This window comes from Aquarana catesbeiana, linkage group LG05 (genome assembly GCF_042186555.1).
Source record: "Aquarana catesbeiana isolate 2022-GZ linkage group LG05, ASM4218655v1, whole genome shotgun sequence".
Classification (NCBI taxonomy): domain Eukaryota; kingdom Metazoa; phylum Chordata; class Amphibia; order Anura; family Ranidae; genus Aquarana; species Aquarana catesbeiana.
This window is the reverse complement of record NC_133328.1, coordinates 461,982,553-462,007,175: the sequence shown is the minus strand read 5'-3', so window position 1 is coordinate 462,007,175 and position 24,623 is coordinate 461,982,553. Positions and strand designations below refer to the sequence as shown.

Genomic DNA, 24,623 nt, shown 5'->3' with positions numbered 1-24,623 from the left:
TTTTTTCAACTCCTTTTAGTTCTGAGTTTGATAAAATCAAGAATGTGGTTCTCAAGTATCTACCTGTGTTATTTAATGATGCTATATATGCTCAGATATTGTCCAGGGGGATTAAAGTCATTTTTCGTAGAGCATTCACTTTGGGTAGATCACTGTTTATATTCAGCAAAAAATGTCAACCGCATTGGCTACAGTTAGAAGGTACTTTTAAATGTGGCACTAATGGGTGCTTATGTTGTGCTCATGTTAAAAGGGGTGACACTATTTGTTCAACTACAGTATATAGACAATCCAAGATCTTATACTTTATTCATTGCTATACAAGGTATTTGGTTTACATCATCACTTGCGAATTATGCAAAATACAGTACATGCGTCGCACTACACGTAGATTGAGGGGCCACCTCCATGGCCATCTATATGATATAGAAAAGAATCACGGTACTAACGTTGCTAGACACTGGAATGACAATCACAAAAAAAGATGTCTCCAGCCTTGTTATTCAAGGGGTAGAGAAGGTAATGTCACCAGTAATAGGTGGGGACAAATTCAGAATTTATTCAGAGTAGCTTCACTACATGCTTCATTGCAGTTTTTATTGCACGTTTACAATCATGTATTTATACATATGTTTATATGCATATGTACAATATTGGAGAAGCTAGCTACCTTCTATCTACTGGCCATATATCTCTCTATATGATCATTGCTCCTGTGTGACTTTATCTTGTGAAATTATCCTAATTTCTTTGAGTCATCTAAATTTCTTCTTCTTTTTATTTATTCACTTTGTGGGTGATTTGTTGGTCTCCTTTTGTTTTGTTTTGCTTTAAAGCCCATTCACACTGGAGCTGTTTTTCAGGCACTTTAGAGCTAAAAATAACGCCTGAAAAATTACTCATCTGCAGTCCCAGTGTGAAAACCCGAGTGCTTTCACACTGCTCCTAAAGCACCCCTTCCCATTGAAATCAATAGGCAGTGCCGTCGAAGCGACTGCAAAGCACCTCAGCAGCGGTGTTTTGCGAGTGCTTTTAACCCTTTATTCAGCCGCTAAGGGGGGTTAAAAGCACCCCACTAGCGGACGAAAAGTGCCTCTAAAATGATGGTAAAGTGCCGTTAAAACTAGCAGCACCTTACCGCTAACGCAGCCACGCTGTCATTGTGAAAGGGCTCTTATACATCTTTGATGTGTTCTTGGTTTGCTGGGAGATACATTTGATTATTTATAATTGATATATTTTAGGATTGTTACAATTCGGACGACCCACAACACACAGCTATTGATGTGGGTTTTGGTTTGCCAGCATTGTCATCAGTCCTTTCCTATCACTCCTTGAACACATCATATTTTGTATATCTTGAATATATATATATATATATATATATATATATATATATATATATACAGGGCTTTTTTTTCTCAAACAATAGGTGCTGGAACTCAACCACGACCCCCCAAAACCCCTCCCCACACACACCCTCCAAATTACATCAAATAGTGGGTGTGGTCATATTTCACAAACAGGAGAAAGGGTCTTAAAAGGGCATTAAATATCAGGATTGCATTTCATACAGAGTGCAGAGTTCATGGGGGTTACACACAGAGTGCAGAGCTGTCACTTGTCACTTGTATATATATATATATATATATATTTATCTTTAGACATGTATGTGTTTATTAATATGAAATATAATTAATTTTACCAGCTCTGTCATGTCATTCATTTGTTTATTTATTATTTTGTTTTTGGATTTTCTGTTTTATTTGTTATTCATATTTTGCGCTTTTCTTCATATTTACATTATTTGTATGCACATGTGTATTACTTTATGTACATGTGTATATATATGTTTTCTCTTATATATACATTTTTTATGTCATATATTTTGGTTTTGCTTTTTCATGCTCCTCTATACTTTATTTGTATATTTTCTATATAATCTCCAAAGTTTTCTTGGCAAGAGTGAGCATCTTTTGGAGTCCAAATGGTTACATGGCGTTGTTTCTGCACCTTCTTGTTGGTGCATTTGCTTCAGCTGCCCTGATTGCCTTTGTGAATTTTTCATTGGTTACTTTTGTAGGTTTAATGAAGATAGGTTCAATCTCCTAACATTATTTGTATACAGTATCTCACAAAAGTGAGTACACTCCTCACATTTTTGTAAATATTTTATTATATGTTTTCATGTGACAACACTGAAGAAATGACACTTTGCTACAATGTAAAGTAGTGAGTGTACAGCTTGTATAACAGCGTTAATTTGTTGTCCCCTAAAAATAACTCAACACACAGCCATTAATGTCTAAACCACTAGCAACAAATGTGAGTACACCCCTTAGTGAAAATGTCCGAATTGGGCCCAATTAGCCATTTTCCCTCCCCGATGTCATGTCACTCCTTAGTGTTACAAGGTCTCAGGAGTGAATGGGGAGCAGGTGTGTTGAATTTGGTTTTATCACTCTCACTCTCTCATACTGGTCACTGGAAGTTCAACATGGCACCTCATGGCAAAGAACTCTCTGAGGATCTGAAAAAAAGAATTGTTGCTCTACATAAAGATGGCCTAGGCCATAAGTAGATTGCCAAGACCCCGAAACTGAGGTGCAGAACCTCACCTGAGGTGCAGCCACCGGGCCAAGACCATACAGGGGTTTAACAGGACAGGTTTCACTCAGAACAGGCCTCTCAATGGTCGACCAAAGAAGTTGAGTGCACATGCTCAGCGTCATATCCTGAGGTTGTCTTTGGGAAATAGACGTATGAGTGCTACCAGCATTGCTGCAGAGGTTAAAGGGGTGGGGGGTCAGCCTGTCAGTGCGCAGACCATACGCCGCACACTGCACCAAATTTTCTGCATGGCTATCATCCCAGAAGGAAGCCTCTTCTAAAGATGATGCACAAGAAAGCCCGCAAACAGTTTGCTGAAGACAAGCAGACTAAGGACATGGATTACTGGAACCATGTCCGGTGGTCTGATGAGACCAAGATAAACATAATTGGTTCAGATGGTGTCAAGCGTGTGTGGTGGCAACCAGGAGTACAAAGACAAATTTGTCTTGCCTACAGTCAAGCATGGTGGTGGGAGTGTCATGGTCTGGGGCTGCATGAGTGCTGCTGGCACTGGGGAGCTACAGTTCATTGAGGGAGCCATGAATGTCAACATGTGACATACTGGCTAATTGGTACCAATTTGGACATTTTCACTTAGGGAGGTACTCACTTTTGTTGCCAGCAGTTTAGACATTAATGGCTGTGTGTTGAGTTATTTTGAGGGGACAACAAATTTACACTGTTATGCCCTGTACGCACGACCGATTTTGCAGTCGAAATAAACTCTGAAGGTTTTTCTGACAGAGTTCCAATGGAATTCCGCTCAAGCTGTCTTGCATACACACGGTCACACCAAAGTCCGACCGTCAAGAACGCGGTGACGTACAACACGTACGACGGGACTAGAAAATGGAAGTTCAATAGCCAGTAGCCAATAGCTTCCTTCTCGTATTTTCTTCAGAGCATGCCTCGTTTTTGGTGCGTCGGAAAAGCATACAGACGAGTGGGTTTCCCAATAGTAATTAGTTCAGTCGGAAAAATTTAGAACATGTTCTCTGTCTAAGTCCGTCTGAATTTTTGATGGAAAAAGTCTGATGGGGCATTTACATGGTCGGAATATATGATGAAAAGCTCCCGTCTGACTTTTTCTGACGGACATTCCACTCGTGTGTACGCGGCATAATACAAGCTGTACACTCACTACTTTACATTGTAGCAAAGTGTCATTTCTTCAGTGTTGTCACATGAAAAGATATAATAAAATATTTACAAAAATGTGAGGGGTGTACTCTCTTTTGGTAAATACTGTATATATAAACACAAGAAGAAAAAAATTGACCTTTCCGATTGGGGGAGAGGTTTGAAGGAGCATACTGTGTTCCCCATTTGCTTCAAAAATGGCCCTGGCCCATCAAAGCATGGACTTCAATAGGCCTCTGAAGGTATGTTGTGGTATCTGCTACAAATCCTTCAGGCCTTCACTGGCTTGCCTTCTTACCATAGTGCATCCTGGTGCCATCTTTTTCTCAGATAATCGATGTATGATATTCACATGCCCATTGTAGGCACTTTTGGCTGTGGATACAGGTCAGCATGGGCACCCTGACTGGTCTGCAGCTATGCAGCCTCATATGCAGCGGTGCACTATGTGTTCTGACACCTTTCTGTTGGAACCAGCCTTAACTTTTTCAGCAGTTTGAGCTACAGACTACACAGGGCAGCCTTCATTACCAATGTACATTGATGAGCCTTAGCAGCCCGTGACTCTCTCTAGTATTTCGTTGTTTGCTTTCAACACATCAATTTCAGGGACAACATTGTCTATTATTAAGAAGTCACACTTCCAGCTCAACCGAAGTGTGGATGTGGATATGAAATAGCCTCAGACAGCTCTCCTTTGCAGGACATCCCCCCTGATGTGTTTCACTACACCCACTGTTTCATATTCAAATCCTCCCAACGGTCGGCTGGGAGTGCGGCTTCTTAATAAATAATGCATTCATCACTGGAGAATAAGTGAGTACACATACCAGCACCCCTATCTCTGAGGACTAGAAGGAACTGGCTCATCTCTTAGCTTTGAGCGGCACTCTAAGCTCCATGTCAAGGACAACATGTTAACCTGCTGCCTAAGGCTACATTTGCATTGGCAATTCGGCCTGGTGCGTAAGACAGCGGCAGGAATCTGCCACCTGTGGGTAGCTTGCTGCAGCAGCTGCAACTACCTGTGGCTGTTCACAAAGCCAGAGATTACATATGTTGGTTGCTGCAGGATGCACACAAAATGTGTTAATGTAGTCTAATATATCCCACCCACCTTCAGGTGCCATTGTAACTAGATAACTGATTGTATTCACTTGTGACAGCTGTCAGTGGTCATGGTGTATATACGATAACATATGCAAACTATACATTTTTTTTTTTTTAGCTACTTTGTACAAACCTTCATTCTCCAAAGTTCAAATACAAATATTGAACATAAAATCAATTGGGCTATATTCCATATTTGCTGTATAAATCCAGTACTTGGTAAATAAGTACATAGAGGGTACCCTGTGCTACTGTTCCCGCTAAACTTGATAGGTGTTCAGAGTAGAATGCTTAGTACAGCAACATTGTTATGAGGCATCCTAATCAGAAAAAAAGGAGATACATACCGCTCTGTCCTAGATAGCTGGATACGCATAACTTGCCCCTCCTGGTTAGATGCTATATTATGATATATGACATAGTAAAAATAGCTGAGTGGAGCATGTTGTTCTTGTATAACATACATTGCCACCGAGCAGTAGAGTGTAATGCCCCATGAGTGATACTAACTAGTACACCACTCATGCTATGGCAGAACTGCCTTACTGTATACAGTGTAGCATAATTAAGGGAGATTAAAATCATAATCGTGTGGCCAACATCCTAACAAATTTCTTAGACCTGTCCTCACTGAAGATGGCCATTGAGGCATGATATACAGCTGGTGGATGAGTGGAGGTATCAGCGTCTTAACAAATTCTCACAATTCTATGAAATGTGGGCATTATGGGTAGATTTCACTACCTCTGATATGTACAAACAATTGTTATCGTGAATATCTTGTGTATTGCTACATAGCTATCTTTTTTACAGCTTACTTATGATGCTCCTGGCCTAGGGATACCTGTTTTCTTTTTCTTTGGTTCTGTTACCCCTTCCTTTTTCCCCGAGGGTAGAAGAGATGGGGCATAAGTGATTTTTGATCTTCCCCGGCCCTCTCTCTCTAATCCCCTCTTTCTCCTCTGTGAGGGTTTCCTTTTGTATTCATCACTTCTTGGTCACTGATATCCAATGTGCTATATTTGCAATCGGAAGTTGTTCTCCCAGGATATCTTGGGGGACATGCTACTGCTGAGGGTATTGGTGGGTTAACACCTATGATATCATGTACTGGCTGGCCATGTTAACATCATGCCTCCGTTGTCCTGCTTTGTTATATTTTAAATGTATAAATAAAGATTACAAAAAAAGATGGCTATTGAGATGAAAAAATAAGGGAACAAGGCTGTCACGGAATATGAACCAACAACAGCAGGTATTATTTCAGACAGTCTTCCCTTGAGCATGCCACTAAGTGGTCAAAAATGTATTATCTCACATCTACCTGCTTCCAAAGACAATATGAAGATACAGATTTCCTATAACTACATTTTACTGCTCTGCAATTTTTTGAGCCCTTTGTACTGCTATCAGTGGAAGACCATTCTCATCCATTGTGATAATACAATATCATTCTAATATAATTTTTAGTCACAAAGTTTGCCAAACAACATACAGTGGTAAATGAAACCGTGCGTCATTGAATATTCACCACTGTCACACAAAAAATAAGTAATCTCTGTAGAGACCCAAAGAAGTTTATCCTTCAATTTACAATAAAGTAAGAATATTAGTCAAAGCCTGTAGTGATATTTTAGGACCTAGATTATTACCTACCGGAAAGAAAAAGTAACTGAACAAAGTAAAAAATGCCCTGAAAGAAGTTCACACATCCTCACATCATACAGGAGAACTGAGATCCAACTTACTCTCACATTTATTGCCAACCGAAATGGTGCCAGGTCGCCATGGATTCTGATGGTAACCAGGGCAACACTCATTACAGCTCTCGCCGCAAGTGTTTCGTTCACACTGACATTGGAGTTTCTGGAGAAAGAGATAATGTGAAAAAGCTTTTAAATATTAACCTAGAATGACAAGTAATGTTATTTTAATGACAAAAATGGAATTATATGACCGAATTCAGCTCACCCAACTGAAACTGCAATAGTTTCCCTTTGTCCTAGGAATAGAGTGTTCTCAGTTATAACTTACCTGGGCCACTTCATCCCAGGGACAGCTGCGAGCGTGCCCATAGCAAATGCACATTCCTCCAACCGATATGTCCTTGAGAGAATAGTAATACTGAAAAGAGATAACAATTGGGGTAAATACTTCATGACTTATAGAAACATTAAAAACAATCAGGTGTTGACCAATTTTATATTTGCATTCATGAATCCACAAAATGAATCAAAACCTGAAATACAGACTGAAATTAAAATCTGAAAAATTACCCAACAAAGAAACGTCTTGCTGTGCATGTATACTGATTTAGCCATGCGCATGTATCACAAAATATGACAAAATATCATTATATAGAAGATTTTACATACAGAGTAGTGGATGAAATGGTGGCCAAAGCCAAACGAAGTTAGGTATTATGCCATTCCTATCCAGGGGCGGATCCAGAGTCTAGTCTTGATAGGGGCAGTGCCAGAAAATACGTTTTTCTACGGGCAATTTATCGGGGCAAAGGCTGGTGTTGGCGCTTTCATCATCACTGCACCATGGTTGTTATGGTGTCAGGATGATTGAAGCCCATTATTTCTATTATTACATTGTAATATAACATGAAATGGTTCAACTCACCATAATGCAGAATCAGTGGGAGCCCCGAGTGTGTCACTTTCCACATCGACCTGCCTTCAGATGCAGCTTGTCACTTGCCACATCCCTGCCACAAGCTGCGGATTGTCACTTGCCTGCCACCAGATACTGATTGTCACTTGCCACGTCACCTGCCTCATGTTGCTGATTGTCACTTGCCACGTCACCTGCCACACATTGGGGACTACACTTGCCACGTCACCTACCACATGTTGCTGATTGTCACTTGCCACGTCACCTGCCACACATTGGGGATTACACTTGCCACATCACCTGCCACATGTTGCTGATTGTCACTTGCCACATCACCTGCCACACATTGGGGATTACACTTGCCACGTCATCTGCCACATGTTGCTGATTGTTACTTGCCACGTCACTTGCCACGTCACCTGCCACACATTACGGATTACACTTGCCACGTCACCTGCCACATGTTTCTAACTATCACATCACCTGCCACACGTTGCTTATTGTCGTTGACCTGCTAAGGTGCAGATTGTCAGAGTGAAGGCAGGCAGCAGAGATATGATGTAATCTCTCTCCTGCCCATGGCTGTACAGTGAGGGCGGAACTGCAGTGATGCAGGGTGGGCAGTGAGATGATGTCATCTCTCTGCTCCCCGTCCGCCGGCTCACTGACTGGCCAGTCTCTCCGTTCACCTGCGGACCGGCCCGACCCCTCACTCATTTGCCCTGCATGCACACACTCACATGGCAACCCCCCTCACTCATCCGCCGACCTGCCCGCTCAGGCTCTCTCTCACCTGCTGACCCCCGCTGACTGGCAATTGCCCCATTGCCCCCCCTGGATCCGCCCCCATTCCTATCTTGACAAAGGGTTGTAATCTAATCTCAGGAAAATGAAATGATGGGGTTAAAACTGGGTGAAACTTTGGTTTGGGAGTCATTGGGGCAATACAAATGGGTACTGCAAAATGTTAGCTTCCAATTACTTACACTAAGCTGCTAAGCTACGTTATGTCTGCCCCAAGGTAACTTTCAATTAAATGTATAATATGTATATATATATATATATATATATATATATATATATATATATATATATATATATATATATATATATATATATATAGATATATATAGATATATATCTATATAGATATAGATATATATCTATATAGATCTATATCTATATAGATATATATATATATATTCCAAAAAAAGGTGGCACTTATGGGTCTCAAAAGGTGAAGGTTTTATTTTGACGCTATAAATGAAGCACAAGATCATCCTCAAAAAGACAAACTTGTACCTCTTTCCCCTTTCAGTCCTATATCTTTCTATGTCTTTTCTTTTGGAATATGTATATATATATATATATATATATATATATATATATATATATATATATATATATATATATATACACACACATACAGTATCTCACTCACAAAAGTGAGTACACCCCTCACATTTTTGTAAATATTTTATTATATCTTTTCATGTGACAACGCTGAAGAAATGACACTTTGCTACAATGTAAAGTAGTGAGTGTACAGCTTGTACAACAAATTTGCAAATTTTGTGTAAATTTGCTGTCCCCTCAAAATAACTCAACACACAGCTATTAATGTCTAAACCACTGGCAACAAAAGTGAGTCCACCCCTAAGTCAAAATGTCCAAATTGGGCCCAATTAGCCACTTTCCCTCCCTGCTGTCATGTGACTCGTTAGTGTCACAAGGTCTCAGGTATGGGAGCAGGTGTGTTAAATTTGGTGTTATCGCTCTCACTCTCTCATACTGGTCACTTGAGGTTCAACATGGCACCCCATGGCAAAGAACTCTCTGAGGATATGAAAAAAAGAATTTGCGTTGCTTTACATAAAGATGGCCTAGGCCAGTGATGGTGAACCTTGGCACCCCAGATGTTTTGGAACTACATTTCCCATGATGCTCACCTACAGTGCAGAGTGCATAAGCACCATGGGAAATGTAGTTCCAAAACATCTGGGGTGCCAAGGTTCGCCATCACTGGCCTAGGCTATAAGAAGATTTCCAAGATCTTGAAACTGAGCTGCAGCACGGTGGCCAAAACTATACAGCAGTTTCACAGGACAGGTTCCACTCAGAACAAGGGAAATAAACATATGAGTGCTGCCAGCATTACTGCAGAGATTGAAGGGGTGATTGGTCAGCCTGTCAGTGCTCAGACCATACGCTGCACACTTCATCAAATTGGTCAGCATGGCTGTCATCCCAGAAGGAAGCCTCTTCTAAAGATGATGAACAAGAAAGCTCGCAAACAGTTTGCTGAAGGACAAGCAGACTAAGGACATGGATTAATGATGAGACCAAGATAAACTTATTTGGTTCGGATGGTGTCAAGCGCGTGGAGCGGCAACCAGGTGAGGAGTACAAAGACAAGTGTGTGATGGGAGTGTCATGGTCTGGGGCTGCTTGAGTGCTGCCGGCACTGGGGAGCTACTGTTCATTGAGGGAACCATGAATGTCAACATGTACTGTGACATACTGAAGCAGAGCGTGATCCCCTCCCTTCAGAGACTGGGTCGCTGGGCAGTATTCCAACATGATAATGACCCCAAACACACCTCCAAGACGACCACTACCTTGCTAAGGAAGATGGGGGTAAAGGTGATGGACTGGCCAAGCATGTCTCCAGACCTAAACCCTATTGAGCATATGTGGGGCATCCTCAAACGGAAGGTGGAGAAGCGCAAGGTCTCTAACATCCACCAGCTCCGTGATGTCATCATGGAGGAGTGGAAGAGGACTCCAGTGGCAACCTGTGAAGCTCTGGTGAACTCCATGCCCAAGTGGGTTAAGGCAGTGCTGGAAAATAATGGTGGCCACACAAAATATTGACACTTTGTGCTCAATTTGGAAATTTTCACTTAGGGGTGTACTCACTTTTCTTGCCAGCTGTTTAGACATAAATGGCTGTGTGTTAAGTTATTTTGAGGGGACAGCAAATTTACACTGTTATACAAGCTGTACGCTCACTACTTTACATTGTAGCAAAGTATAATTTCCTCAGTGTGGTCACATGAAAAGGTATAATAAAATATTTACAAAAATATAAGGGGTGTACTCATTTTTGTGATATATATTGTGACGGTATGCAAGGTGAGTAACATGATAATAGGTACATTTCCCCTCGCATTTGTTCCATTGTAAGGGACTGAACCGGAATCCGGCCCGGGTTTTCCAGCCTTTGTGGCAGGCTGGGTTCCGGTCCGGATGTTCAGGTCCACTGGAGTCCAGACTCAGCTGGGCTTTAAATATCCAGGAAGAGAGCACAGCAGGGCTCTGGTTTTGAGACTCAGGAACGAACCTGAGTGAGAGGAGCTCTGGTTGTTGGACTGTAAGGTTTGCTTTACCGCATGTTTTGTGGGTGACGGGGACCAGCCCCGCACTGTCTAGAGAGGAGACTGTTTGTTTAGTTAGCGCCAGACGGCAAGGATTTACTTTACTGTTTTGTTTTTATTTTGCAAACCTCCTTGTAAATAAACCTGGCATTCGCCAGACTTTTAAGAAAGTGCCGTTTTCAGACTGTCCTTCAGAAAAGGTGATCCCCACAAGCTAATCTTCCCACACGTGGTGGATTCAGTGGGCACTTTTCTGAAGATGGAGGAAATGTTAAAAGCCCTGCTACAGGCCAATGCAGCTCAGCGGGAAACCAACCACCAAGTCGCAGAGGCTGCTGCAGCACAACGAGTGGCCCAGCAGGAGATGCACCACCAAGTCGCAGAGGCCACTGCAGCACAACAGGCGGTCGGTGCAGCACAAAAGGCGGCCCAGCAGGAGATGAACCGCCAAGTCGCAGAGGCCACTGCTGCACAACAAGTGGCCCAGCAGGAAATTAATCGGCAGTTCGCAGAGGCTCTGGTGGAACTGAAAAAGGGGTCCACACCTCCTGTGTCAGCGGAACCAAAGATGGTACGTGCCTCCTACCACCTGCAAAAGATGACACCTGCGGATGATGTTGAGGCATACATTGCGACTTTCGAGAGAGAGTCACTGTCCACGAGGGATGGCCAAAAGAGCAGTGGGCGGGTCTGTTGGTCCCATTTCTAACAGGATAACCCCAAAAGGCCTATTTTGAGATAGAACCAGATAAGGCCCAGGACTATGAGACTCTAAAGACAGAGATACTCGCACGCTTGGGTCTCACCATGGCAGTCTGGGCCCAGCGCGTGCATCAGTGGTCCTACTCCAGCAACAAGCCACCCCGTTCACAAATGTTTGACCTGGTCCATCTCACCAGGAAGTGGTTGCAACCAGAGACCTTGACAAGCCCTCAGATCGTGGAGCGTGTGGTAATGGACCGGTAACTGCGTGCGCTCCCTACTGCCCTGAGGGAGTGGGTCGGACAGGGGGCCCCCAAAATTGCAACCCAGTTGGTGGACCTAGTGGAGAGGTACACTGCCACTGAGGACTTGGTGAACCCATCTACGCCCCACTTCGGTGTCTCTAGGGGTGCAAGATTGCCCAGCGATTCTGGTAAGACTGTTCCGGGTTCAAGAGCATGGGGAAGGTGGATAAGACTGTTGTTACAGTTGATGAGACTGTGGGTCCTAGACCTGGAGACTGGCCAAAGAAGCCAGGAAGGTCTTTGGGGCCGTTAAGAGGACTAGGGGTAGGCCACATACGGTGTTTTCGTTGCCATGCATTAGGGCATATTCCTGCAAACTGTCCTATAGATGATGAACCTATGCAATGTGATTATGCTTTTATGAAAAGACGCATTTCTCTGTTTGCACAGGTCGCATGTACTGCATCGTGTCAGAGTCGCATGGAAAAACAGATGTGTGTTATTTCAATGGATGGAAAGCCACTCACAGCCTTGCTAGACTCTGGTAGTGTGGTGACCCTAGTCAGGAATGATTGTGTGAACCCCACAAAACTACACCCCAGTATTATTGGGGTAATTTGCATCCATGGGGACACTCGGGACTACCAGAGAGCGGTGGTTGAGATTGATACCCCCTGGGGCAATGTAACACATTCAGTGGGGGTGGTACCTTCACTGCTTCATGAAGCTTTAGTGGGGAGAGATTTTCCACATTTTTGGAAATTGTGGGAGAGCAAAGGGAGCCTGGTAGATAGAGCTCCCCCTGCTGGGGAAGCATGGGAACTCTCACCAGACCTTTTTTGCCAAAGGGAAGGAGATGCTGTTGGTGGGATCGAGGAAGCCGGAGATCCTCTTCCTTTCCCTGTCATGGCTGGGGAGCCGGAGAACCTAGAAGTCAGCTCTCAGCCTGAGAGTAACGAACGAGAGACCTCCTCTGACCTTGACAATGAGAGTAGCCAAAATGTCGTACCCGACTTTGAGGTCAGGAGAGAGGATTTCTGTACCGAGCAACCGCGAGAGACCACCCTCATGAGAGCCAGGGAAAACGTTAAGATGTTGGACGGGGAACCGGTGGATCCTGATTGGGTGGTGTCTTTCCCCTACATAGCTGTTAAAAACAATTTTATTGTATCGAGTGATAAAACATGGAGAGGACGAGGTAGAACAGCTACTGGTTCCCAAACTCTTCCGCAGGGTGGTCCTAGACTTGGCCCATGGTCATGTAATGGGGGGGCATCTCGGTATCGAAAAAACCAGGGAGAGAATTGCCCAGAGGTTTTTCTGGCCCGGGTTGCATGTAGATGTCAAGGAGTACTGCAAATCGTGCCACATTTCGGCACCGTCGCCCCATTTTCGCAGCCCTCTTGTCCCTCTACCAATAATCGAGGTCCCTTTTGAGAGGATTGGCATGGACCTGGTTGGGCCGGTTGTGAAATCTGCCTGGGGTCATCAGCATATTCTGGTGATCCTCGACTATGCAACGCGCTATCCTTGCGCAACATCTCCCATCTCCGTACCTCTGTCTACCACCCCCAAATGGATGGTCTGCTTGAAAGATTTAATAAAACTTTGAAAAGTATGCTGAAAAAGGTGGTCGACAAAAATGGGAGAAACTGGAATTTTTTGCTACCATATCTCATGTTTGCCATACGTTAGGTTCCGCAGGCATCCACAGGCTATTCCCCCTTTGAGCTTTTGTATGGTAGACATCCCAGGGGGCTGCTAGATGTCGCCAAAGAAACGTGGGAAGGAGAGGCCACCCCATATAAAAACATCATAGAGCATGTCTCCTTAATGCAGGATCGAATCGCAGCTGTCCTACCCCTGGTGCGAGAACATATGGAGCGAGCTCAAGAGGCCCAGAGGAGGGTCTATGACTGGGGTGCCAAGGTCTGTACTTTCAGCCCCGGGGACAGAGTGTTAATACTGGTTCCCACGGTGGAAAGTAAGTTCCTAGCCAAATGGCAGGGCCCCTTTGAGGTTGTCGAAAGGGTGGGGGAGGTAAACTACACAGTCTACCAGCCAGGAAAAGGAAACCACACCAAATTTACCATGCGAATCTCTTAAAGCCCTGGAAGGACAGAGAGACTTTACTGGCCATGTCCACGCCTCTAACAGACCGGGTACCGGTGACTCCTGACGTCCCCATAACAGATACCCTGTCCGTGGCACAACAAAGTGACGTTAGGGCGTTTGTGAAAAAAAAATAGAGACTTTTTCTCACCCTACCCGTGTAATGGATGTGACTATGAGTGTTATGGTGAAATGCCTATTTCCAATATAACCATATAGATATAAGTGCTTACTTCAGCCTCTGCTAACAGCCTTAACCATATTCAATTAGATGTCTGCCAGCTTACCTATCCCTTCACGTGGAACAGAACTGTAAGAATTAAGAACAAGTTAAAGAAGATTGCGCCTCCGAAGAGACTGGAGACAAGACACCCTATTTAGCTATGATAGTTCGCTATTCCCTTATATAGATATAACCCAGCTAAAAGCTTAAACTTTGTCACAATAATGAATATGTATATCTTGTAGTCCGCATACGCTTGTCTTATTTGACTTGATAACAAAATATCCGGCTCACGGTATATTAACCAGAGTCCAGGAAGTAATAAAGGGGAAGTATCAATCTACTGCACTCGTGTATGTCTCAGTAATTTACTTTAAGTGTGCACGCTTTTACATTAAAGGTTAATTTGGCCAGGGGGACAAAAACAAAAGTACCGAACGGTTATGGTTCGGTCCAAAACACCCTGACTGACCAACATGATCCAACATGACATAGTGACAGTACCAGGGGTTCGCGTAAATGTAAAAGCGTATAGAATCCCAGAGGCCAGACGAGAGACGAGAGGCAGTCGGGAAGTAAATAAGAAGTATGTTAGAGTTGGACGTGATAGAAGAGTCCCACAGTGAGTGGTCGAGCCCCATAGTGCTGGTCCCAAAACCTGATGGTACTATCAGGTTTTGTAACGACTTCAGGAAACTCAACAGTGTGTCCAAGTTCGATGCGTACCCGATGCCCCGGGTTGACGAACTCGTGGAAGGTTAGGACAGGCTCCCTACATAATGACCCAAGATCTAACGAAAGGTTATTGGCAAATACCGCTAAGTGATTCGGCCAAGGAGAAGACTGCCTTTTCCACTCCTGAGGGCTCGTTTCAATATAAGCGGATGCCGTTTGGTCTGCAAGGAGCCCTTGCTTCATTCCAGCAAATGGTGGACAAAGCCTTAAGACCACATCGCCCATATGCAGCTGCATATCTGGACGATGTGGTCATCCACAGCCCAGATTGAGAATCGCACCTGCTCTGTGTACAAGCAGTGATAAATTCCCTTAGGGTAGCAGGTCTTACGGCTAACCCAAAAAAATGTGCCATAGGTCTGGAGGAGGCCATATACCTTGGGTACATTATTGGCTCGGGACTGGTCAAGCCACAGACCAATAAGGTTAATGCAATTCAAAAATGGCCCCAACCGATCAATAACAAACAAGTAAGGGCTTCCTGGGCATTATGGGGTATTACAGACAGTTCATACCCAACTTTGCCACCATGGCCACCCCTCTGACCGACCTGACGAAGGGTAGAGGGTCGGTCATGGTCAAGTGGAATCCCGAAGCCGAGGAGGCCTTTCAGAATTTAAAGCAGACCCCTTTGTGGGTTACCAGTACTAGTGGCCCCGGACTTCAGCAAGGAGTTTGTCGTACAGACGGACGCTTCTGAGGTGGGTCTAGGGGCTGTACTGTCACAGAACAAGAATGGTGAGGAGCACCCAGTTGTATACCTGAGCCGGAAGTTGAATAAGCACGAAAAGAACTATGCCATTGTAGAAAAGGAGTGTCTCGCCATTAAATGGGCCTTGGGCCTTAGACTCCCTAAGGTATTACCTACTGAGGAGGTCGTTTAAACTAGTCACTGACCATGCTCCCCTAAAGTGGATGTGTGACAACAGGAAGAAAAATACTAGTGTGACAAGGTGGTTCCTAGCTTTACAGCCCTTTCGGTTTATGGTGGAGCACAGGCCGGGAAAATTCCAAAATAACGCAGATCCCCTCTCTCGCGTGCACTGTATGCTTGGGTCAAGTGCTCAGCCACAGGGGCTTGAGCAGAGGGGGAGGATATGTGACGATATGCGAGGTGAGATACGCAATAATAGATACATTTCACCTCGCATTTGTTCCATTGTAAGGGACTGAACCGGAATCTGGCCCAGTTTTTCCAGCTTCTGTGGCAGGCTGGGTTGCGGTTCAGGTCCACTGGAGTCCAGACTCAGCTGGACTTTAAATATCCAGGAAGAGAGCACAGCAGGGCTCTGGTTTTGAGACTCAGGAATGAACCTGAGTGAGAGGAGCTCTGGTTGTTGGACTGTAAGGTTTGCTTTACCGCATGTTTTGTGGGTGACGGGGACCAGCCCCTCACTGTCTAGAGAGGAGACTGTTTGTTTAGTTAGCGCCAGACGGCAAGGATTTACTTTACTGTTTTGTTTTTATTTTGCAAACCTCCTTGTAAATAAACCTGGCATCCGCCAGACTTTTAAGAAAGTGCCCATTTGCTGACTGTCCTTCAGAAAAGGTGATCCCCACGAGCTAATCTTCCCACAAAATATATATCTATATCTATAGATAGATAGATATCTCTATCTCTCTGTTTTTATGTACATGGTGTAAGTTTTCGTAATCACAAGCTCAAAGAAAATCGGGCAAACCATGTTCTTTTCCAAGCACCAGAACATATTTCTGTCCACATAATTGGTGATAAAAAAAATATTGAACCCTAAACAGAACCAGTTATTTTTTCTGCTCCTAGAAGCTAAATAGTGTGATTCTATGTGTCCAGGAGCAGAAAAAAAAATGTTGTATAATTTTTTGGAGTGTTTTTTAGCAGGAAAAAAAAAGCTGAACGCTCCTAAATGCTATTAAACTCTACTAAAACATTCCTAACAGGCTTTTTTGGAGCTTTTTTTTTTCCCCTTCATGTACTGTAAAAAAAACACGAATAAAATGCTAATGCTTCTAAAAGCTACTAAAACGCTACTACAAGCTGGCACAAAAATGCTTACCAGCATTTTCCATCCAGCGTTTTTGTCGCTTATAAAAAATGCTAGTGTGCATGGAGCCTGATAGATATTTTGCAATAACCATCTTCTACCGCTGCATCAAACAGAAAAACCAGACACTATCACATGCCTGCGTCAGATATTGTAAATACACTGTAAATATATTTCAGTCCAACAAAGAACATATATTGTTTCTTTTGCAGCAATGTTAAACTTAGCTGACAAGTCTACAATGTAACAACTGCATTAGATGTAACACATTTTTTCACAGCCTACTGAGGTAGCTGGATACCAGACCTGGTCTAGGAGATGGTTTAATGATGAGTAGACATGTTCAGGTACAGTGTAAATGCTTGGCAAATGTTAATCATGATATCCCGAAGCTCTCAGACTAGTTACATCTCATGATTATCTGACTTTGCATGTTATTCATATGAGTCAGTAATACGGTTAATAAAGGCCCTTAGTTTAGGCAGAAGGTACTAAACATTTGAACTCCAGTTTATTACTTCAGATATTCTATCAAATGCATCATGCTTCTAATTTTAACCAATATTTCTTGGTAGAAGTACCATTATGAACACTTACTCTTCGTGTTACAATGGGATCCACATCCCTTAAATCCTTGTGGCTTAGAATCATGAGATCAGCATTAAGAGTTCTAATACGCTGCAAGCGAAGACGGATGTATCGTGCAGATGTAAAATCCAACAATGTTGGGGAGGGATCATCAGCACTTGGTCTTCCATTAATCAGTGAGGTGTGAATCTGTTTAATAAAAGACAAGAATAGTGTAAAATTGTTTGCAACATTTGAATTTTCAAATTTCTTGTGTTGATTTTGCGTGTATTTGCGAGTATTTGTGTGTGCATGACTAAACTAAATTCAAGCTCTTCTAATGGAAGTTGAACCTCTCCAAAGTAACATTTTATGCACATACGCATGTAAAATACTGCCCCCTTGTATTAACTGCCTGCATCAAAGTACCTCCTTAAATCAACTGTCCACATTAGCATGCCCCCCTACATCAAGTTTCCCCATCAGAGCCCCCTATACCTCAATTGTTCCCATCAGAGTCCCACTTACATTAATTGTTCCCATCAGAGTGCACCCTTACATCAACTGTCCCACAGTTAGAGTGCCACATGGATCAATGGATATACTCTTAGAGACCGGGGGCAGAAAAAATTAGCAATACATGAAAATGCTCCACCTCTCATGGATGATGATGTCGCAGAGGCGGAGCATTTTCATGCAGTGCTAATTTGGACACCTTGCCGTGCACTAAAGTTTTGTGAAGACAGTATGAATCCTTTTTTTTTTTTTTCAACCTATATACTGCACTGTGTTTTTCCTGCAACATGGCTGAAGTGCAGAGCTGCTGTTTGTGATGAGTGTTTCCCTTGACCTGTGTGTTCCATTTGTTTTAGTAAGCAGTTTGATGTGCCCATGGAGGATCCTCTGGATGATTATTATCTTAAAACAAGTTTTGAAGCACGGTGTGTTGACACTTATGGACTTTATGGCACAGATTTAAAGTACTTTATATGTTTGTGTGTTTTTTTTGTGACACTGTATGTGATTTCTACATTTAATTTTGGATTGTTATCCACACATGATTTTTAATAATTAAGCATTTAAAGAGATAGAACAACACATTTATTTGATTCATATGTTTTGCATTGTTGGTGTTCAAACAATAGTGAGTGCTTCTGTTTTACATTTATATTTGTACTAAGCACTTCCTCCTCTTCAGCGAGTGGCCCCGTTGCCTTCTGGGACATGTGTGTGTCCCAGAAAACAACGGGGCCATTCACAAAGTGCTGCGCGACTCGCGCATGCGCAGTAGGAAACGGGCAGTGAAGCCACAAGGCTCCACTGCCTGTTTCCCTTCGTTAAGATGGAGGCGCCGGCAGCCGATGGATGGATCGGCCTCGGGGGGCCGACATCATGGGCTTGGTGGACAGGAATTGTCCTTATTAAAAGTCAGCAGCTACAGTGTTCGTAGCTGCTGACTTGTAAAAAAAAATAAAAATCACGGCCGGAACATCCCTTTAACTGTCCCTGTCCCCGCGTGCTCACTCACAGAAGCGAACGCATACATAAGTCGCGCCCACATATGTAAACAGCATTCAAACCACACATGTGAGGTATTGCCGTGAACATTAGAGTGAGAGCAATAATTCTAGCCCAAGACCTCCTCTGTAACTCAAAACATGTAATCTGTAAAAAAAATTAAATCGTCGCCTATGGGGATTTTTAAGTACCGAAGTTTGGGCCATTCTACGAGCGTATGCAATTTTGAAGTGTGACATGTTAGGTATCTATTTACTCGGTGTAATATCATCTTTCACATTATGCAAAAAAATTGGGCTAACTTTACAGTTTTGCCTTTTTTTAATGCATGGAATAAAAAACAAAAAATGTGTTTGAAAAATTGCTGCGCAAATACCGTGTGAGATAAAAAGTTGCAACAACCACCATTTTATTCTCAAGGGTCTCTGCTAAAAAAAAAAAAAAACATAAAAAATGTTTGGGGGTTCTGTGTAATTTTCTAGCAAAAAAAATATGATTTTTACATGTAGGAGAGAAATGTCAGAATTGGCCTGGTAGGCAAGAGGTTAATGGCATCCCAGTCTTAGTCCGTAGGGTTCAATATTGAGTTGCCCACCTCCCCTTACAGCTATAACAGCTTCAACTCTTCTGGGAAGGCTGTCCACAAGGTTTAGGAGTGTGTCTATGGGAATGTTTGACCATTCTTTCAGAAGCGCATTTGTGAGGTCAAGCACTGATGTGGACGTGAAGGCCTGGCTCGCAGTCTCCACTCTAATTCATCCCAAAGGTGATCTGTCGGGTTGAGGTCAGAATTCTGTGCAGGCCAGTCAAGTTCCTCCACCCCAAACTCACTCATCCTTGTCTTTATGGACCTTGCTTTGTGCACTGGTGCGCAGTCATGTTGGAACAGGAAGGGGATGTTCTAAACTGTTTCCACAAAGTTGGGAGCATGAAATTGTCCAAAATGTCTTGGTATGATGACGCCTTAAGAGTTCCCTTCACTGGAACTAAGGGGCCAAGCCCGACCCATGAAAAACAACCCCGCACCATAGTCCTCCCTCTACAAAATGATTTGGACCAGTGCACAAAACAAGGTCTGTAAAGACATGGCTGTTGTTTGGGGTGGAGGAACTTGACTGTCCTGACCTCAACCCGATAGAACACCTTTGCGATGATTTAGAGTGGAGACTGCAAGCCAGGCTTTCCCATCCAACATCAGTGACTGACCTCAAAAATGCGCTTCTGGAAGAATGGTCAAACATTCCCATAGACACACTCCTAAACCTTGTGAACAGCCTTTCCAGAACAGTTGAAGCTGAAGAATAGCTGCAAAGCTTTGATCAATCCTGATGTACTTATGGAATATCTCTGTTCTAGAGGCCCTAAAATGTCAGGACAGTAAAAATACCACCCAAATGACCCCTTTATGGAAATTAGACAGTCCAAGGTATTTAGTAAGGGGCATGGCGTGTTTTTTGAAGTTGTAATTGTTTGTCATAATTTTTTGGAAAATGAAGAAGAAAAAAAAACGTATTACATTTTTTTTAAACACACTGTGTTCGGAGCAATATAATGTTACTGTAGTAACATTGTACTGCTCTGGGGAAGTGATCACGATTTTTTTTTTACACATTGTGTTTGCTTATAGCAGTGAATTACATTGCTATAAGCAAGCATTTGAAACGTAATCTTTTAGTCTGTTTTTGTTGTGATTAGATGTGATTGGTCCAAGCTAATTACATAGTACAGATGGGCTGTAATGTCTGTACCATGTGATCAAATTGACCAATCACAGCTAGAAACACAATTGTACACATTGGGTGGCATGAAAGGAAGCCACCCATTGTATACAAGTGATATGTGACCTGCTGTGATTTGTCACGGTGGTCACATGGTACTGGCAGCGAGCCGGTACTCTGCTCAGTCACCAGCTGTTCCGTGGACACAGCCAGTGACAGATCGTGCCACTGCATGGCCACGCGATAGGCGCTTCCTGACAGGACATCATATGATGTCCAGTCAGAATGGGAAAGCCACCACCCGGCTATCATTTGTCTATAAGCTGGGCGTGAAGTGGTTAAACTAAAGGATTATTTGTGTGTCACAGTGATGTCTAACATAAAACAGCCCATGGAGAGGAAATATAATAATGATATTTATAAATTACCTCTCCATGCTCCAGAGGCACAAGCCTTGAATAGTACGATGTACAGATGACCTCATCATCTCTCTTGTATGTTGGTGGCCCCAGTCTTGGTGTGATGTTGTAACGAGTCAGGCAGTCTGTGTCACTAACTGCATAATACTGCCATGGCATGAACTCAACTCCATCAAGAGAACGCTCTAAAATCCAATTTCCAGGTCGTGGGGAATTTGCTGCTTTAATGATCACATAGGCAACTTGAAAGACCTAAAGAAGGGATATAGTCATTATGTTACACATTTCATACATACATTTTAAAACTGATTAATATAAATATTTGGTGCCTATAACGCAACTATATGGTACAGATGGTGAACTTTGTAAACATCTCCAAGCCTATGTTGCATTATGATGTTTATAGCCGAAGGTCCAGCATATATAAAGATAATGCAGATGGGGAAGTGGAAACAACAATCTAACTAGGTTTGTTCTTGATAAATCTTTATGAATTTTAGATTCACATCAAGCTGTTAAAGATTTAGCTTCAGTCAACAAAAGAGAGCATAGTCTTGGGTATAGTCATGGTTTCCTGCATTTGAAATGTGTTAGAAAGGAACGTCAAATGCAGGGAAGTGGAATGTAGCAATGTGTGTTCTGAAGCTGTGATTGACGTGCTTTATGTTGCGTTTCTCTAGATCAGCCATTCTCTACCAGGGTTCAGTGGAACCCTGGGGTTCCTCCAGAGGTTGGCTAGGGGTTCCATGAGCTGTGGCTAATAAACCACCTTTTTTATAGGGGGCCTACAGAGTTCAAAGTTCAGCATCACTTAGCAAAGCCAGCAGCATGACACAAAATATATTTTTAGCTGTCTTAAAGGGTGGCATTTTGAGCACCATTTTAAGGGGAACATTCTTCCTATTGACCACCAGTATAAGGGGCATTGTTCTATTGACCCCTGATGAATTGGTTTTAGTAAGGGTTCCTCGAGACCTGAAAATTATTATTGGGGTTCCTCTAGGGTTAAAAAGTTGCGAAAGCCTGCTCTAGATGTATATTACCATGTGTTTGCATTGCAGGCCATGTGCACAAACCCTATATCAGTAGTATATGTCAGCTGTCCAATTAGTGCGAGCAGATGAGTGAAGAGTAATATATAGATCATATGTCAGATGTGTAACTGGGTATGATAAGTGATCAGATTATATTAGGTACATATATTAGGTGGGGAATTCTTAAAAACATAAAAAGTTTAGGAATTGGAAAACAAAAAACACTCCCTGTACTACTGTACTAGCTTTTCCTCTTCAGTGTTTAAGTCTGCAATTCAATAATGTGCCTTCTGGAGGCAGTATAGCATGCTACAAACTGCTGGACTACATTTTTAACTCCATCACCAAGTTTGTTTTATTAGACTACAGTGGAGACTTCAGGAGGATAGAGTGCTGTTTTTAATCACTACTACAAAAGTAGTAGTCATTTGAAAAAACATGCTGCAGTACTTAAAGCTCAAATTCAGAAAAAGTAAAAATCTTGCCTTGCCGTAATGCTGTACTTGCACTGCAAGAGTTAACTTCTTGTTTATGTCTAGGGAATGGTAAAAGCATTTTTACTTTACCTAATCCTCTATTCCCCGACAAACGGCACTTCCCTTTGCTCTGGAAGTGGATTGTCCTTCAACATCTCCATGTCCAATGAAGGACTATGGTCCCTGCATCTGTCTTGATGATTTCAGAGGGCATCTGTCTACCAGAGTGCAAGGGAAAAGAGGCAGCAAGGACCATTGCAGCCTGGAGGAGTTGACAGGAGTGGATGATAAGGTAAGTAAAATTTCTTTACCCCATACCCTAGACATAAAAGATCATAAGGGACAGTAATGCAGAGTTTAGCTCAGTCAGGGAAGGTGAAGGATTTTTTTAAAATTTTACTTTATAAAGCTTGTGCATCACACAGTAACTGGATTTTGGTACTTGTTTAGACTCTTATATAGGACCCTTTAGTTGTACAGTAAGACCAACACCAAACACGCCTGGCTCAGTGCCAAATTTTGGTACATGAGCTTCTTTGGAGAATTTTTGGAGTGGAGGGAGGCCCATTCAAATTGAATGATGCTGCTCAAAAAACACACCAAAAAAAGTGACGTTACAGCGTCGTTCTGTGTCACTCAGGTGTGAATAGGGCCTTAAGCTCCTCCCAAAAGGGGAATCTCTGCTTGTCTGCCTTCTCCCCCCTCAGCTGCCACATTTGGCACTTTTTTGGGGGGGGAGCGGGTACCTAGGTTTGAAACTCCCACTTTTGGCTTAGTTCACCGCAAAGAACCGAGCCATAGGTTCAGCCCCCCGCAGCCGGCCCATTCACAAATCACAGTTCGCAGCAGGCATGCGCAGTAGTAAATTTCAGAAATTGTAAATTTCGGAAATTCAAAAATTCTAAATTTCGGGAATTCGAAAATTCTACATTTCGGGAATACAAAAATTCAAATTCGGAAATTCGAAATTTCGGAAATTCGAAAACCCAAAAAGGACTTTTGTGTGATGGACTTGTGTACACAGGATATGAAAATCTGACAACAGACCACTGTCCGCCGAAAATTTACTAGCCTGCCATCCAACATTTGTTGGTGGAAAATTGGCCAACAATTGTCTGGAGCGTACTAACGGTTGGATTTTAGGCAAACAGTCTGTCATCACAAAATTCCCTGCCGAAAATCCAATTGTGTGTAGGAGGCTTAAGGCACATGTGTCAAACAGAAGGCCTGCGGGCCGAATCTGGGCCACTCACCCATTTCCTGTGGCCCTACACTCTCCACTATCACTTATAAACACAGCAGAAGCCTTTTGTGTATACAAGGACAGCTTTCCTGTGGGCAGCTCTCATAGATCCCTGTCTGCCCTGCACTCACAGCTAGGACAGTGGAGACGTAGGTGCAGTGTGGGAAGGGGTATCGCGTAGTAAGCTGCACTGTGATCCCCATCTGTGCCTAGGTGCACAGGTTCTGACCAATCATCTCTCTTCAAGTGAAAGAGAGAGGCAGAGCTGCCTACACTGCCAGGAGGTAGCAGAGTTGGGCCAGGTAGTGGAGGGAGATTTGTTCAGAGGAGGCAGATAAGAGAGTGGTGTAGAGGTCAGGGTCGAGGAGAGGTGGAAGTGATATGTGGACAGCCTGTGAAAGAGAGCTGAACCCTACACACTGTGCATAGCACACCCTTAAAGAGGTTGTAAACCGAAAAAACAAAAAGAAAAAAAAGAAAAACCCTGTAAGACAGAGGCATAATGAGCTAGTATCATTATGAAATACTTACCTTAGATCGAAGCTGTTGCAGGCGGTCACCGTACACCGCTGTGACCGGCAAAATGTCTCCCAGAGTTATTTCTGGGTTTGCGGGCTCCGACACTGTGATTGGCCAGAGCCGCGAAGGCGTCACTCCTGCGCGTGCTCACGGGAGCCGTTTGGTCACGGCACAGCTACTGAAGAAACGGCACGAGCAGGCCTTCTCTTCAGTGTGCATGCGCTGA

At 43.2% G+C, this 24,623-nt stretch overlaps 1 protein-coding gene across 1 annotated transcript in view; it reads right to left on the bottom strand.

The window, feature by feature from the left end:
• The window catches only part of LAMA1 (laminin subunit alpha 1), a 235,980-nt gene that overhangs the window by 152,143 nt on the left and 59,214 nt on the right, over positions 1-24,623 (bottom strand). The window contains exons 4-7 of the mRNA XM_073631377.1: positions 21,135-21,377; positions 17,501-17,680; positions 6,898-6,987; positions 6,612-6,729 (exon numbers count right to left, since the gene is read on the bottom strand). Coding sequence (XP_073487478.1) covers positions 6,612-6,729; positions 6,898-6,987; positions 17,501-17,680; positions 21,135-21,377 — 631 coding nt within the window. The remainder of the gene's footprint in view (positions 1-6,611; positions 6,730-6,897; positions 6,988-17,500; positions 17,681-21,134; positions 21,378-24,623) is intronic.